At 40.5% G+C, this 18,148-nt stretch overlaps 1 protein-coding gene across 1 annotated transcript in view; it reads left to right on the top strand.

The window, feature by feature from the left end:
* LOC133644742 (LIM homeobox transcription factor 1-alpha-like) overlaps nucleotides 1-18,148 on the top strand; it is a 36,962-nt gene that overhangs the window by 9,266 nt on the left and 9,548 nt on the right. Inside the window, exons 2-3 of the mRNA XM_062039459.1 lie at nucleotides 9,329-9,549; nucleotides 9,621-9,802. Of these exons, the coding sequence (XP_061895443.1) occupies nucleotides 9,329-9,549; nucleotides 9,621-9,802 (403 nt within the window). The remainder of the gene's footprint in view (nucleotides 1-9,328; nucleotides 9,550-9,620; nucleotides 9,803-18,148) is intronic.

Genomic DNA, 18,148 nt, shown 5'->3' on the forward strand with positions numbered 1-18,148 from the left:
AGATTTAAAGCGTAGACCAGGGGTGTCAAACTCATTTTAGCTCAGGGGCCGCATGGAGGAAAATCTGTTCCCAAGTGGGCCGGAATGGTAAAATCATGGCATGATAACTTAAAAATAAAGACTACTCCAGGTTGTTTTCTTTGTTTTACTTTGGCCAAAAATAGAACGAGCACATTTTTTTTTTTTTTTTTTTTTTTTTTTTTTTGTCCTGCCCAGCTTCTCGGGCAAATCATATAGCAGATGTAGATGCCCATATCGGCTGTTCAGATTTACTTTACAAAAGAGAAGTGTAGGATACTTCTCGTGTTGCCTTACTTGTATTTTGACTTTATTAAATGTATTTATATTATCATTTGGTGCAGCCGGGACGGAGCAGGAGGGGATAGAAAGAGAGAAAAAGGAAGACAGAGGGGGGAATTGTGGGGACAAGGGGGGGATTAGACAGAGAGACAAAAACAACAACAGCAAACACAACAACAACAACAACAACAACAACAACAGAGCAACATCAGCAAATACGACATGTACAAATATGATGGTAAAAGTAATAGCAAATAAGCAGTTAGCGAAAATTAAAAAAAAAATAAAAAAAATACAGAAATGACAATGAGCATTATTACACTAAAAATGGAGCAATATGAATACCAATAGAAATAGTGCTATTGATAATAAACAATACCAGTACTTTACCTTTATTATCAACAATACAATTGTTCAAATGCAACAATACATATACGTAATGATAACTTGAGATACGAAAGAATGCAGAAAAATGGAGGGGAAGAAAGAGAAGCAACCTTAACCTTGTAGATTGTTATAGTAACAATAGGTTAAGAACGAGCACATTTAAAAAAACATACAAATCACAAATAATCCTCTGGACAAAAAACACTTCAAGTTTGTTGAAAATTCTGAGGAAATTGGTGCAGTTTCAAAAACACCATGAGCTTAGAGAAGGTCTCAGTGTATCTACAAAGCCAGGATTAAACTTTAAGGCCCTGTTTACACTAAGCCGGATAAGGTTATCCAGGGTAAATAACACCTAACCTTATCCGTGTCCACACACAACAATAATAATAATAATAATAATAATGGATTAGATTTTATATCGCGCTTTTTCTATTATTAGATATTCAAAGCGCTCACAGAGAAGTGGGAACCCTTCATTCATTCACACCTGGTGGTGGTAAGCTACATTTGTAGCCACAGCTGCCCTGGGGTAGACTGACGGAAGCGAGGCTGCCAGTTTGCGCCTGCGGCCCCTCCGACCACCACCTATCATTCATTCATCATTCATTCACCAGTGTGAGCGGCACCGGGGGCAAGGGTGAAGTGTCCTGCCCAAGGACACAACGGCAGCGATTTGGATTTCAAGAGGCGGGGAGCGGACCTGCAACCCTCAGGTTTCTGGCACGGCCGCTCTACCCACTACGCCATACCACAATGCCACTGTTTAAGACCCCCGCCCCCCTATGTCCGCAGGCGCAACACGACCTAGTACGCATGTGTGGAAAATGCTCACGTCATAGTCACCTCCAGTGTTGCTTTGTGTGCAAGTTCTTAAATGTAACTTATCTGAACAATATCCAGTGTTGTGGTGTTTCAATTAACTGGAATCCTGTTTGCTGTGGGACCCTATTATAGTGAATCACACCTGAGCCTAGGGATGATGTTTGATAAGAAATGATCGAGTTCGAGTCTATTATCGAATCCTCTTATCGAACCGATTCCTTATCGATTCTCTTATCGAGTCCAGATAGGTTGTTGTATATGGAAAAAAACCACACAATATTTGGTTTAACAAAAGCTCACTTTTATTATATAAGAAAACAATTTAATCTAAAAAATAAATAAATATTGACTGTTACCCCCCTAAAAAAATAAAATAAAAAAAATAAATATTGACTGTTGTTACCCAAAGTATATTAAGTGGGATTTTTCAGAAAAACAAATATATAAGTTAAAACAAAAACAAGCTGTCTCTGTGATCACTATAGGTGTATAAATAATAATATAGTGTTAAATAAAATCAGTCCCTTGGGCACAAAACTTAAAATAATACAGCTCTCCAAAAAGTGCACTTCTGCTGCTATTTGACATAACTGTTTGTTATGATGCTTTGACCTTTTTGCACTTTATTTCTTTATTGAAAGAAAATTCTATGAATAGAAAAGTTGTTTGCAAATGTGGTTACAATGCTAAAAAAATAAAAAGTTAAAGCTAAAATAAGAAATACACTTTATTGCGTTAACATTATTTCTTTATAGGGGGAAAGATGTTATGAGCTAGGGAATATAACAACTACACTACCCAGCATGCAACGGGAGTGACGAGCATGCGCGGTAGCCCCGAAAAGTGTTGTTGCATGTCGCCACCCGTGAAAGTAAACGTCAAGAACTCAGCCAACACGCCTCGTCTGCATTATTTATAATTAGACGGACAACACATATACAGTGTGATTTTGTTTTGTTTACAAGGAAAGAAAAACAAAAGTTAAAAAAGGGAGATGTGTTGTATATATATGTATGTGCTGCGGTTGCTTTAAGAACGTTGCGACAGCTGCCGTAAAGGAGGTGCGTTGCTAGCCTGGTTGCTATGTTTCCGGTTGGTGGTAAAAGTGTTGGTCATGTGTTTTACCCTGCTAAAATCTCTCAGTAAAGTTATTCATTGGATTATACCTTTTGTTTTTAACTTTATTACACCTTGGAGCACTTTTCCCGTCCATTTTTTTCCTGCTTTCGCCATCTGCGCCTAATGACTGAGCTACGTGACTGATTTCTTGTGACGTCCCACGGAGCATTTCTGGTCGGGACGGGATTTGTTCCGAGGGATTAGAATAAAGAACCAACTATTTTTCTTTACTATAGTGGTCTCGATAACGGGTACCGGTTCTCACAAAGGGATTCGAGTCCGAAGACTCGGTTCTTTTCTTATCGAACAACCGGGAAAACCGGTTTAGAGTATCATCCCTACCTGAGCCATCATAAATTAATCAAATCTTTATTAGACACGTAAACAATGTGATAAAGAACATTTACGTCAATCAAACTAGGGATCTAGATATCTGGTCAGGACACTCCTCACTCTTTTGCCTTCACCTTCATTGTCCATTCGTTTTTGGTGACTTCGTATACTCTGGACCTAGACGTTGAGTCTGCGACATACATGGCGGACAGTCACTGATACAGCCTGCTTTGACAGTCCAAATGCATTCGCCGTTTTCCTCGACGGCCAGGTAATACAAAGCACACGCTACCTTTTTTTATCACATCCACGGGAGCTCGCATTCTCGTTGTCTCTCCTTCGACAAATGGACAAAGTTTTTCCCTAAGTAGAAACACAGCTGACCCGGCCGGACATTGGAAAGTTCTCTTGCCGTCTGAGAAGTGTTGTATCCCAAATAGCTGCAATCGCTTTCTCTTGAGGTATTCATGTGTGATTTCCACAAGCGTCTGTACATGTAGAGGAAGGAGAAACACGAGCATGTCTGGATGACTCGCCTCCATATTTCCAGTGGTTAGCTCCGAGTTACGAAACCGCTTTATTATGAAGCTGGTTCGGATCTCACTTCCTGTGTGGGCGTGGTCTTTCTGGCGTCACTTCCTCTGTGAACTCACTTTGTGAACGATCAATGAGTCCATACAAAGCTAACTGCCGGAGATTCAAGAATTACACGGCTGACTTACCCGTGTAAAAATTTGTCCAAGGAGGGCGACCTTAAACGCTGGTTTAGTGTGGCTGAAACGGGGATTATGCTAAATAATTATTCCTTTAAGGGGTTAAACGACTTAGTGTAGATATGGCCTTAGTCACAGTCTTTCTGGGATTGAACAAAAAACACACTCTTCAAAGTATCTAATATCTCGTTTGTCGTGTCCACGTATCAATCCAGTGCTAACTCAACAAACCTTAAGAAACGAAGGTAAAAAGTATTTAAAAGGATTAAGTTCACTTTTCTTGTGTTTGACAGAGACATTTTGGGGCAACGAGGGTGCCAAATGACGATGTTTTCGAAGCAGAAGACATAAAACGGCAAGTTCTAAGTTTCATGTGGGTCGAGGAGGAGGAGCCACAGTCCCCCTTTACTGTGTACCCCTTGCTCGGCCCCGGTATACTGTAAACCGTTTGCTTGCCTAACAGAATTTCTATTGTGACATCCAGTGGACACATTTAGAACAGCAGTTTCTTTCGTTCCAAAAAAAAGCAGTTCATTTTAATACTTAGAAATCTCATCATGCGGGCCGAATAAAACCAGGTTTGACACCCCTGGCGTAGACTGTGAAGTACAAGCCTTTATTTTGGTAATTTCTAAAAAATTCAAAACAATCTTGTCGACCGATGAGCGACCAGCAGTGGTTTACGTTATCTGCATGGAACCCAGCAGACCATTTGTACCTGTTTTTGTTGTCAATGGAACTGCAAGCTGGTACCATGCATTAGAGTCGCATTAAGGACGTTGCGTGGCAGTTTCACGGAAACCCAGAAATATTCCAAGTATGTCCTCCATTGACTGATTCTTGTCCAGCGGCCACAGGAATGTCGGCACGCGGCGTGTCGGCCATATTGAAGTGCATACCGCCGAGGTCTGCGGGCCAGACCGCACACGGGTCAAGCGCTGACCCTCTCGACTGAGCCCCCTCAGGATGGGCTTCACCGTTTCCCCCGACAACCGCACATCCTAGCAAGAGTCAGAGGAATGTCTGTCCGTATCGGATGTCGCTTTGTCACTATATTAGAAACACCTGCACAATGCAACAACTGTATCAAAATGGCGAGTATTGAGTACGAACTCGGGGGACGGTATGGTGTATTTCTCCGGCTGGATTTGGCCCCCGAGCCGGCAGTTGAATAGCAGCGGTGGAGAATGTGTCGCTGGCCATGAAGGTTAAATTGTGTCTTTATACACGAATGGTGGTTTTTTTGCCACTGAGTTTGATTATTTTCAACTGATTTTTTTTTCATTTAATAAAATTTGGTTGGCAAAATCTTGGTTTAAAAATTCAGTTTGTTAAAATACAGGCTTTCAAAATTCAGTGCAGAAATATTCGTTGTTTCGAAACTCAAGACTCACTTCCGCTAAATTAAGATTGAAGCAATTGATCCTGTCTCACAATCAGCCAAGTCTTAATTTCCCAGGAGTGGGTCTTGAGTTTTGAAGCGCTCAATTTTTCTGCACTAATTTTTTCACACTGAAATTTATACACTCATTTTTTACACTGATATTCGAAATGGATGGATGGATGGATATTCAAAACATTGTATTTTAACTAGAGATGTCCGATAAATGCTTTAAAATGTAATATCGGAAATTATCGGTATCGTTTTTTTAAATGATCGGTATCGTTTTTTTTTAAATTTATTTATTAAATCAACATAAAAAACACAAGATACACTTACGATTAGTGCACCAACCCAAAAAACCTCCCTCCCCCATTTACACTCATTCACACAAAAGGGTTGTTTCTTTTTGTTATTAATATTCTGGTTCCTACATTATATATCAATATATATCAATACAGTCTGCAAGGGATACAGTCCGTAAGCACACATGATTGTGCGTGCTGCTGGTCCACTAATAATACTAACCTTTAACAGGTAATTATACTCATTTTCATCAATTACTAGTTTCTATGTAACTGTTTTTATATTGTTTTACTTTCTTTTTTATTTAAGAAAATGTTTTTAATTTATTTATCTTATTTTATTTTATACATTTTTAAAAAAAGGACCTTATCTTCACCATACCTGGTTGTCCAAATTAGGCATAATAATGTGTTAATTCAACGACTGTATATATCGGTATCGGTTGATATCGGTTTCGGTAATTAAGAGTTGGACATTATCGGATATCGGCAAAAATGCCATTATCGGACATCCCTAATTTTAACAAACTGCGTTTTTAAACATACTAATTTTGCTCACACATATTTTGTCAAGGAAATTGTCAGCATCATTTCATGTAAAAAAATAAATAAAAATCACCTCACAAAGTTCAAAGGCAAAAAAATTCAGTTACATAAATTTAGGGTTAAAAATAGGTTTTGTAATAAAGACACAAATTGACCTCTTTATGGACTAGGGTTGTACAGTATACCGGTATTAGTATAGTTCCGCGATACTAATGAATCATATTCGGTACTATACCGCCTCCGAATAGTACCGGTTCGCCACACCCACCCTTGTCGTTGTCACGTCGTGACATTGCTGGTTTACGAGCAGAGGAGCATGTTCGGCAGCGCACAATCACAGAGTATTTACACGCAGACACAGTGTGTAGACAGAAAAGGTAGAACGGACGCATTTTGGCTTAAAAACTGACGATAAAGGTGAAGTTATAACACTGAAACACCCTCAGGAAGAGGTGCTTTAAGACATGGCTAGTTTGCTGGCGGCTAAAGTCCATCCGCAGTCTGCAGTGTTGTAGCTACTTCTAAATCCCTAATCCTCGCCTCCATGGCGACAAATAAAGTACGTTTCTTACAAGTATCATCCCTGCAGGACGAGGAATAGCTAAACATGCTTCACTACACACCGTAGCTCACCGGCGTCAAAATGTAAACAAACACCATTGGTGGATCTACACCCAACATCCACTGTAATGATACCAAGTACAGGAGCGTATCTAGTCGATACTACTATGATTATGTCTATATATTTTTTTATGTTTATAAACTCAGGAAATATGTCCCTGGACACATGAGGACTTTGAATATGACCAATGTATGATCCTGTAATGACTTGGTATCGGATTGATACCCAAATTTGTGATATCATCCAAAACGAATGTAAAGTATCAAACAACAGAAGAATAAGTGATTATTACATTTTAACAGAAGTGTCGATAGAACATGTGAAAAGAGAAAGTAAGCAGATATTAACAGTAAATGAACAAGTAGATTAATAATGAAGTTTCTACCACTTGTCTTTAATAATGTTGACAAAATAATAGAATGATAAATGACACAATATGTTACTGCATATGTCAGCAGACTAATTAGGAGCCTTTGTTTGCTTACTTGGTAATAAAAGAAAAGTTGTCTTGTATGTTCACTATTTTATTTAAGGACAAACTTGCAATAATAAACATATGTTTAAAGTACCCTAAGATTTTTTGTTAAAATAAAGCCAATAATACAATTTTTTGTGGTCCCCTTTATTTAGAAAAGTATCGAAAAGTACCGAAAAGTTTCGAAATACATTTTGGTAACGGGACAACACTAATATGCACTAATAAAAAACTGAGTTACGGGGTGCAAATGGCCCCCGTGCCGCACTTTGGACACCCCTGATTCACATGATGTTTGACTTGTGTGTTTTGCGGTGGATTCTTCCAAACATTAAGAGCGTTCAATCATTTCATTCAGATGTAAAAGATGTGTATTCTGACAAAGAATGACCGTTACATAGCAGAAAGAGCTGCTGGCAGTGAGTTGAGGTGACAATAAAGCCAAAAAAGAAGTGCAGAAAGTAGTCTTGCCGCCCCAGGATGATGACGTGACAGAGCCAAGATGTTTCGGTGCCAGCCAGTGGACAATTGTCCCGCTGCTTTATGGGGGGCGGCTCTGGCTTTGTCCCGCTCCGGTTGAGCAGACTTAGGGATAATTCCGCAGATAATTCCTCGGCGTGGTGGCTCAGCCTCTCCCACCGGGATATGTGATTCCCCCCCGCCGCCTGGAGCCATGGCCTGCCGAGAGCTCTTCTGGCCCCGCTCCCCGAGGGCAGGGCCGCGGACACGGCAGCCGGAGCCTGGGCAACTGTCTCGCAGTGTGGCTTAAGCCCGCCGCTCCTGGTTGCCAGGCGCTAAGACGCACACCCGCCATGCTTAGGGTATGTGTCTGAGTGGAGTGGGAGTGGGAGGAGGAGGAGGAGGTGATGTTTGGGCATTTTGAGTGACAGATCCTCAGCAACATTCCCCGAGTCAGCCGTCTCTTCCTCATACAGCAGAACCTTTCTAGATGTGACTTCCAAGTTTAAAACACCTGACAAACAAACAAAAACAACACTGGATATATTTAATTAATCATAATACTCAATTGTAGTAAGCATCAGTGTCACATTCATTTCCATCTATGTTTCTGCGGTTATCATCTCGGGTCGTCCCAATACCAAAATGTATTTTGATACTTTTCAGTACTTTTCTGAATAAAGGGAACCACAAAAAGTGCATTATTGGCTTTATTTTAACAAAAAATCTTAGGGTACATTAAACATGTTTCTTATTGCAATGTAGTCCTTAAATAAAATAGCGAATATACAAGACAACTTGTCGTTTACTAGTAAGTAAGCAAACAAAGACTCCTAATTAGTCTGCTGACATATGCAGTAACATATTGTGTCATTTTCCATTCTATTATTTTGTCAAAATTATGAGGGACAAACTGTAAAAATTGATTATTAATCCACTTGGTCATTTACTGTTAATATCTGCTTACTTTCTCTTTTAGCATGTTTTATCTACACTTCTGTTAAAATGTAATAATCACTTATTCTTCTGTTGTTTGATACTTTACATTAGTTTAGGATGATACCACAAATTTGGGTATGAATCCGATACCAAGTCATTACATGATCATACATTGGTCATATTCAAAGTGTCCAGGGACATATTTCCTGACTTTATAAACATAATATAAATATTTTAAAAAAACAAAGAAGATGGTGTGATGCCTAAAAATATCGATGTAATCATAGTAGTATCAACTAGATACGCTCCTATAATTGGTATCATTACAGTGGATGTTAGGTGTAGATCCACCAATGGAGTTTGTTTACATTTTGACGCCGGTGAGCTACGGTGTGTAGTGAAGCATGTTTAGCTATTCCTCGTCCTGCAGGGATGATACTTGTAAGAAACTTACTTTATTTGTCGCCATGGAGGCGAGGATTAGGGATTTAGAAGTAGCTACAACACTGCAGACTGCGGCTGGACTTTAGCCGCTAGCTAGCCATGTCTTAAAGCACCTCTTCCTGAGGGCGTTTCAGTGTTATAACTTTACCTTTATCGTTAGTTTTTAAGCCAAAATGCGTCCGTTCTCCCTTTTCTGTCTACACACTGTGTCTGCTTGTAAGTACTCTTTGATTGTGCGCTGCCGAACATGCTCGTCTGCTCGTAAACCAGCAATGTCACGACGTGACAACGACAAGGGTGGGTGTGGCGAACCGGTACTTTTCGGAGGCGGTATAGTACCGAATATGATTCATTAGTATCGCGGTACTATACTAATACCGGTATACCGTACAACCCTACACTCAACTTCTTCCGAATGACAGATCACGTCATGTCATCACCCTATCCTTATGAAAACAAACTCTCACCTTCTCCGGCCAGGTTGTTTGCGGTGCGTTGCGGCGGCTGTACAGACGCCATCTCCCCCAGCGAGCTCGTGATGCGTGCCGGGACCGCCGTCTTCCACGTGCATTGCTTCGCCTGCAACGTGTGCTCCGCTCCGCTGAGGACGGGAGACCACTGCATCCTCAAGGGGGGCCGGCCGGTGTGCGCCAGGGAGGACTACCACTGCGGGGCCGGCACCTCGTCGTCGTCCGACACGGGTAACGTCCGCACAATAGCACCATTCTTACATTAGTGCCTGGTTAAGTCTTTCTCTTTTGGATCAATGAAGGTAAAAGTGATGACGACCACCTTGAGGACGAAGAGGAAGAGTCCGCGAAGGTTACGGGAAGACGGATCAGATCAGAGGAGCGGGAAAGCAAACGTCCTAAAAGACCTCGCACGATCTTGACCACCCAGCAAAGACGCGTCTTCAAAGCCTCGTTTGAGGTCTCATCCAAGCCCTGTCGTAAGGTAAGGACTAAAAAAGCAATTTACATACCGTATTTTCCCGACCATAGGGCGCACCGGATTATAAGGCGCACTGCGAAGAGATGGACGTTGATACCATGAATTGATTAACGTGAACCCCGACTTAAACAAGTTGAAAAACTTATTCGGGTGTTACCATTTAGTGGTCAATTGTACGGAATATGTACTGTACTGTGCAATCTACTAATAAAAGTTTCAATCAATCAATCAAAAAACAGTGTTTCTTAACCATAGAGCCCATTGTTGGGCTGCGAGCGCCCCCTAGAATGTCATATGTCTGTTTTTCAGCTGTGCTCCGTATAGGCCGCAGCAGTACTTAGTTGTAATACACTTTACCACCACTTGTGGCAGTAGTGACAATAAAAAACAAACAGACAAAGTAGTAGGGATGATACTCGAAACCGGTTTTCCCGGTTGTTTGATAAGAAAAGAACCGAGTCCTCGGACTCGAATCCCTTTTTGAGAACCCGTACCCGTTATCGAGACCACTATAGTAAAGGAAAAGAGTTGATTCTTTATTCGAATCCCGTCCCGACCAGAAATGCTCCGTGGGACATCACAATAAATGACGTCACGTAGCTCAGTCATTAGGCGCAGATAGCGAAAGCAGGAAAACAATGGACGGGAAAAAGCGCTCCAAGGTGTAATAAAGTTCAAAACAAAAGCTATAATCCATCGAATAACTTTACTGAGAGATTTTAGCAGGGTAAAACAAATGAACACTTTTACGACCAACCGGAAACATAGCAACGCACCTCCTTTACGGCAGCTGTCGCAACGTTCTTAAAGCAACCGCAGCACATACATATATATACAACATATCTCCCTTTTTTAACTTTTGTTTTTCTTTCCTTGTAAACAAAACAAAATCACACTGTATATGTGTTGTCGGTCTAATTATAAATAATGCAGACGAGGCGTGTTGGCTGAGTTCTTGACGTTTACTTTCACAGCGTGGCAACATGCAACACTTTTCGGGGCTACCGCGCATGCTCGTAACTCCTGTTGCATGCTGGGTAGTGTAGTTGTTATATTCTCTAGCTCATAACATTTTTCCCCCATAAAGAAATAATGTTAACTCAATAAAGTGTATTTCTTTTTTTAGCTTTAACTTTTCATTTATTAGCATTGTAACCACATTTGCAAATAACTTTTCTCTTCATAGAATGTTCTTTCAATAAAGAAATAAAGTGCAAAAATGTCAAAGCATCATAACAAACAGTTATGTCAAATAGCAGCAGAAGTGCACTTTTTGGAGAGCTGTATTATTTTCACTTTTGTGCCCAAGGGACTGATTTTATTTAACACTATATTATTATTTATACACCTATAGTGATCACAGAGACAGGTTGTTTTTGTGTTACTGTATATATTTGTTTCTCTGAAAAATCCCACTTAATATACTTTGGGTAACAACAGTCAATATTTATTTATTTTATTTTATTTTTTTAGGTGGGTAACAGTCAATATTTATTTATTTATTAGATTTTATTTTTTTCTTATATAATAAAAGTGAGCTTTTGTTAAACCAAATATTGTGTGTTTTTTTCCATATACAACAACCTATCTGGACTCGATAAGAGAATCGATAAGGAATCGGTTCGATAAGAGGATTCGATAATAGGCTCGAACTCGATAATTCCTTATCAAACATCATCCCTACAAAGTAGAGACATTTCTTAAGCGCAAACATGATGACTAAAGTGGTGAAGCTGTATTTTCACTTTAATTTTATTGACAGTTTAGTTCAGAAAAATATTAATTATTAATTTAGCGTATTTATTTTAGCACAACATAATACAAATTGTATGTAAATGTATTGTTAATTTGGTTAGTACTTCTTTTTCAAATCAGCCTGACCTGAGCCTAAGGTTTTATTTGTTAAATGAATAATAATCTTTGTGATTGACACATGCTTTTATATCATTTGACAAGGTAGTAAACTGTAAGTAGGTTAGATATCATTTTTGAATATGATTTTAATCAAGAGTAAAATTACTCATTCAATGTTAATATTGGAGTGGTCCCCGGGCCCCTCTGTAGTGGAAAAGTTGGGCACCGAGGTCAAAAAGGTTACAATGACCCTGCTGGGAACTGCAGATGGAAATTAGCCTTTGGCTACAATTTGGCACATTAACATTTTATGTTTATTAATGTGCATTAATGTACTATAAAAAATGGTGACTTCCTATCAGGTGTTGTAATATACTGTATTTTCTGGACCATAGGGCGCACCGCATTAAAAGGCGCACTGCCGATGAGCGGGTCTATTCAGGTATTTTTTCATACAAAAGGCGCACCAAATTATAAGGCGCATTAAAGGAGTCATATTATGCTTTTTTTCTAAATATAAAACACTTCCTTGTGGTCTACATAACATATAATGGTGGCTATTTGGTCAAAATGTTGCATAGTTTATGTTTTACAGATTATCTTCAAGCCGCTTTCTGACAGTCGCTTCAGGAAGCTCCGTTTTGTGGGCGGTCTTATTTACGTGGCTCACCTTCGACAGCGTCTTCTCCCCGTCATCTTTGTTGTAGCGGTGTAGCGTGCAAGGACGGGAGTGGAAGAAGTGTCAAAAGATGGAGCTAACTGTTTTAATGACATTCACACTTTATTTAAATCAACAACGGAGCAGCATCTCCTCATCCGTGGCTCACTAGTGCAACAACAACGCCGGAAATGTGTCCCGTGAAAAAATGTCCGACAGGAACTCTCTAATAACTAAAGTTCCGTGGGTGAATTATGTAAACTCACTATACCGGTAGTTTTTAGCGCTTCCATAGCGAGATATAAGTTAGAACTTTACACTATTTTGTATTAGAAATGGCAACAGCAGAGGGTGAATGTCCCATAACAAGAAGATAGTGAAAAAGAAGAAGCTTATCGACTACGGTATCGGCACGGACTACAGTGGCGGACGTTCGCAAATTTTCAGGACTTATGCAGATCCCAAATACACATCAGCAGGTACCAGAGGATAAGAAAAGTTGTTTTTCGCCAGATAAAATATGTCCGCTAATGGGTGCCATTTTGCGGTCCCTATACACACACCATACTGGTATCTCTGACTACGGTAGCCGTAATGGGCCGACAAACAAACGTACTAAAACATTTTGACAGATTTTTGAGCGCCGTGTGTAACGTTCTTTATTTTCAATGGAACATTTAAAAATTTGGTGTTGTTTACTGGCATCATATTGCAGTCTACACGTATCTCTTATGTGTGACTGCCATCCACTGGTCACACTTATCATTACACCATGTACCAAATAAAACAGCTTCGAGGTCGGTAAGCACAACTAGAATGATTCCGTACATTAGGCGCACCGGGTAATAAGGCGCACTGTCTATTTTTGAGAAAATGAAAGGATTTTAAGTGCGCCTTATAGTCCAAAAAATACGGCACTTACTTCCTGCTTGTACCTGGATTCTGTTATTCATTTTTATTAAACAAGATCTAAAGAACATTGCTTTTCTGATGGCGGCAAAAAAGGACACATATGTATCTTAGATTTTGCTGCACTTTAAAGGAATGTTTTTTCTGGAGAAAAAAAAACAACACTTTTTTTTTTTTACCTATGAAAAGTGTCCTGTTAAAATCTTTCAGTCGACACTTAATATGACGTGGCTTTCTGTTTAGGTCCAGCCTTGCTTTTCAGGTACTGTACAAATTGGATGTCATTGATTATAGCACATATGTTATGGTTATGATATTGGTATTGGTTTATTTTTTCCATACATACAGTTACAGTATGATGCAGCACATATTTCCAGTTTGTTTTTACAACATAAAAAGGAGTAGGAAGTAGAAAAACGTATTACATTCTGCCCCTTTTCCATTTCATAGCAATTTCTAACACATTTGTTTGTTCACTTCCTGTACTCAATTTGTAACACATACACATAGATAAATAACAATACATAAATAATCAAACTTCTCATGTATAGATAGTTAGGTAAGTAATGAGATTAATAAGATCCTCATTGTTGAAATGTCCACGATGTTTACCAGGATGTTTTAAGTAAAATGTTTCCCTATAATTATATTTCTCCTCTATATATGTAACGTCTTGCATATTTTTACGTTATTTTGCTGGTTTCAATGCTCCAGTTAGCGCCTCTGGTTAAAAAAAAAATGGTTGTGACTGTAGGCAACCTCCTGATGTATTTTTTTTAAATTAACTCCACAAGATGGCAGTAGCTGCATTGAAAGTATCATGAGTGATCAGCATGCAGCAGCTAATCTACCTCCGCATTCGCTTCTTCGCTATATTACATCAGCGCTATTAATGCTGACTGAGCGGTTTACTCCTCATTACTCACACATGCAAAATAAACGTGTTAATAAATGTGGTCAAAAAGAGCTACGATTTCATTTCCACTTTCTCATGCACTCCAAATTATTATTTAAGTGGAGGAAAAAAGTACCGTAATTTCCGGGCTATAGAGCTGCACCCACCGAGTTTTTGGAGAAATTTTATTTTGTACAAATGTTGGCCGCACAAGTCTATTAGTTGCAGGTGTACATATTGAAACATGAAATATTTTCTCAGGCGCTTGTGTTCATTGACAATTTCAACAAAAGACAGTGCCTGGATAAAAATCATTAACTCTTCGTCCTTCTCCCCGTCCCGCGCGCTGAAACAGCTGACGTCGATGGTGAGTCCATAACCCGCTAAATGGCCGACTGAATGATTGCGTGAGTGCGTTTTATGTATTGTTAACAATTTCATCGGGCCACCGTGACTCGTTCGGCAATTTCTTTGGCCTGATGTGACGAGGAAAGATTTATTGGCGGCATGTGAAACTCGCGAGCCCGGAAAAATCCACAAATTGGCCGCAGCCTTGTATAAAACGCAGAGTTCAAGGCGTGAGGAAAAAGGAGCGACCTTTAGGAGGAAAATTCGAGTTTTTATAATTTTTTCAGATTTTGAAAAAGTACAAATTGGCTCTCTGTGTTCATTTTCTTCCGTTCTTTAGTCACGTCACCTCAACTCATCTTTATTTTATTTGATTTCCATTCATTTAATTTATTTTTATTTCCTGTCATTTTATTTCATTTCCTGTCACGTCAACTAAACTCAACTTAACCAAATCAAACTAATTTATTTTAAATTGTATTTAATTACACATCACATAACGCCAATTCAACTCAACTTCACTTCATTTTTATTAATTTTTTTCAATTGAATTTCTCGTCATGTCAACTCGACTCAACTCAACTTCATTTCATTTCAATTTTATTTATTTTAATTTTATGTCAACTCAAATTAATTTAATTTCTATTTCATTTCATTTCATGTCACGTCAACTCAACTTAACCAAATCAACGTCATTTAATTTTGATTTAATTTTGATTAATTGTATTTCCCATCACATCAAATCAAATTAATTCAATTTAGATTTAATTTGTTTTATTTGATTTCTTGTCACATCAACTCGACTCAACTTCATTAAATTTGTATTTATTTTAATTTTATTTTATGTCACTGTCAACTATCTCAATTTAATTTTTTTATTTTATTTAATTTCATGTCACAGCAACTCAACTCAACTCCATTTAGTTTAATTTCATTTATTTTCATTTTCATTTAATTTCATGTCACGTCACCTCAACTCAACTTAACCAAATCAAACCTAATTTAATTTGTATTTAATTTTATTTAAATGTATGTCACTTTAGGTCAAGTCAACTCAACTTCATTAAATTTTATTTCCTTTAATGTCACTTTAAACTCTAATTAATGTCATTTCATTTATTTCAAACCAATCCATCCATCTACACAATTCAAACAAAATAGCTTCTCTAATACAATATTGTCATCTGAAAAAAAATAATAGTAATATTGTAAGCAAATGTAATTAAAAAAAGAAATATTGTGTGTCAGAAAAGGAGCAGGAAGAAGCAAAAGCTTATGACCGGTCATTCAGATATAACAATCAGATACACAAATTGAATTTATATAAAACAATATTTTGTATACAATTACAGGATAAAAATCATATATATATATATATATCCTCGGGGCTGCAAAGCGGGGGCTAAGCTAAAGGCTAAGCGAGAGGAAAATCGACGGCGCTACAAACCATCCTTTCCTTCCGTCATCATGGGGAACGTGAACTCGCTGCCGAACAAGATAAAAGCCAGCGTGCATATCGAGAGAGCAGCCTGTTTATCTTCACGGAAACATGGCTAAACCATCTGGTACCGGATGCTGACGTGGACCTGCAGGGATTCACCGCAGTGAGAGCTGACAGAGACACTAAAGCCTGTGGGAAAAGCAAAGGTGGGGGGCTCATCATATACGTTAACAACCGCTGGTGTAACCCGGGACACATCTACGTGAAGAAAGTCTTGTGTTGCCCGGACCTGGAGCTACTAGCTGTTAGCCTCCGGCCATACTATCTGCCGAGGGAGTTCAGTCACGTGATCTCCCTCTGTGTTTACATTCCCCCGAGGGCAGATGCAGCCAATGCATGTGAGAGGATCCACGCCATCACATCAAGGCTACAGACAAAACATCCTGAGGCTTTTTTCATCATTTCTGGGGACTTCAACCATGCTACTTTGGACTCAACGTTAGCTGCTTTTTACCAGGCTGTGGATTGTCCCACAAGAAACAACAGGACAATTGACCTACTCTATGTTAATGTCAAGGATGCATACAAGGTCACACCCCTCCCCCCACTAGGGAAATCTGACCACAATCTTGTCCATTTTCAGCCAAAATACACCCCCCTGGTCCAAAGGCAGCCTGTTAACACTTGCTCTGTGAGGAGGTGGTCCCCTGAAATGGAAGATGCCCTCAGGGACTGCTACAACACCACAGACTGGGACGTGCTGCTTCCACAGGGAGAGGACATTGATGGGCTGACTCACTGTCTCACGGATTAACTCAACTTATGCGTGGACGTGATCTGCCCTGCTAAGACTGTCCGGTGCTACCCTAATAACAAACCCTGGGTAACACAAGAGGTTAAAGCTGTCCTCAACAAGAAGAAAGCTGCCTTCAGGAGTGGAGACAGGGAGGCAATGAGAGCAGCACAGCGGGAGGTGAAACAACGCGTGAGGGAGGCTAAGGACAGCTACAGGAAGAAGCTGGAGCAGAAGCTGCAGCAGAACAACATGAGGGAGGTCTGGGAAGGTGTGAAAACCATCACAGGCCACAAGACAAAGACCAGAGCTGTTGGGGGGATAATAGAGAGGGCCAATGAGATGAATAACTTCTTCAACCGTTTCAACCAGCCCGTGTCCTCTCCACCCCTCACTCCCCATCGCAGCCACCCCCTCTTCTTTTCCCCTCAACGCACCTCCCCCCCAGCCATTGAAGCACCACCCTCCACCACCTCTACGCAGACATTAGTCATCTCTGCGGACCAGGTCAGAGGTCAACTGAGGAAGCTACAGCCTAGGAAAGCAGCAGGCCCAGACAAGGTGTGCCCCCAACTCCTGAAGACCTGTGCTGCAGAACTGGGTGAACCACTCCAGCGGATCTTCAACCTCAGCCTGCAGCTGGGGAGAGTGCCCACCCTCTGGAAGACGTCGTGAATTGTTCCAGTTCCCAAAAAGAACTGCCCCAGTGAGCTGAACGACTACAGACCAGTGGCGCTCACCTCTCATATAATGAAGACAATGGAGCGGCTCTTTCTCAGCCTCCTCAGACCACAGGTGCAACATGCCCAGGACAGCCTGCAGTTTGCGTACCGGGCAGGCGTTGGTGTGGAGGATGCTATCCTTTACCTGCTGCACCGAGCCCACTCACACCTGGATAAGGGAAATGGCGCTGTGAGGATCCTGTTCCTGGACTTCTCGAGTGCCTTTAATACTATCCATCCCCGCCTTCTCCAGGACAAGCTGGACAGAATGCGAGTGGACCCCTGCCTGGTTGCCTGGATTTCAGACTACCTCACCAATAGGCCACAGTACGTCAGACTGAAGGACATCACATCTGACACTGTGATCAGCAGCACCGGAGCACCACAGGGAACGGTGCTGGCCCCTCTTCTGTTCACCCTGTACACCGCTGACTTCTGCTACAACTCAGAGCTGTGTCACATCCAGAAGTACGCGGATGACACAGCCATCGTCGGGTGCATCAGGGACGGCAGAGAGGAGGAGTTTCGGAGGCTGGTGAGGGACTTTGTTGTCTGGTGCCACAGGAACCTCTTGCAGCTCAATCCGACAAAGACCAAGGAGCTGGTCATTGACTTTGGGAGGTCGAGTCCAAGGTCACAACCTATTGTGATCGAGGGAGTCGAGGTACAGACCGTGGACTCATTCAAGTACCTCGGGGTGTGGGTGGACAATAAGCTGGACTGGACTGT

Source organism: Entelurus aequoreus, linkage group LG27 (assembly GCF_033978785.1).
Source record: "Entelurus aequoreus isolate RoL-2023_Sb linkage group LG27, RoL_Eaeq_v1.1, whole genome shotgun sequence".
Lineage (NCBI taxonomy): Eukaryota > Metazoa > Chordata > Actinopteri > Syngnathiformes > Syngnathidae > Entelurus > Entelurus aequoreus.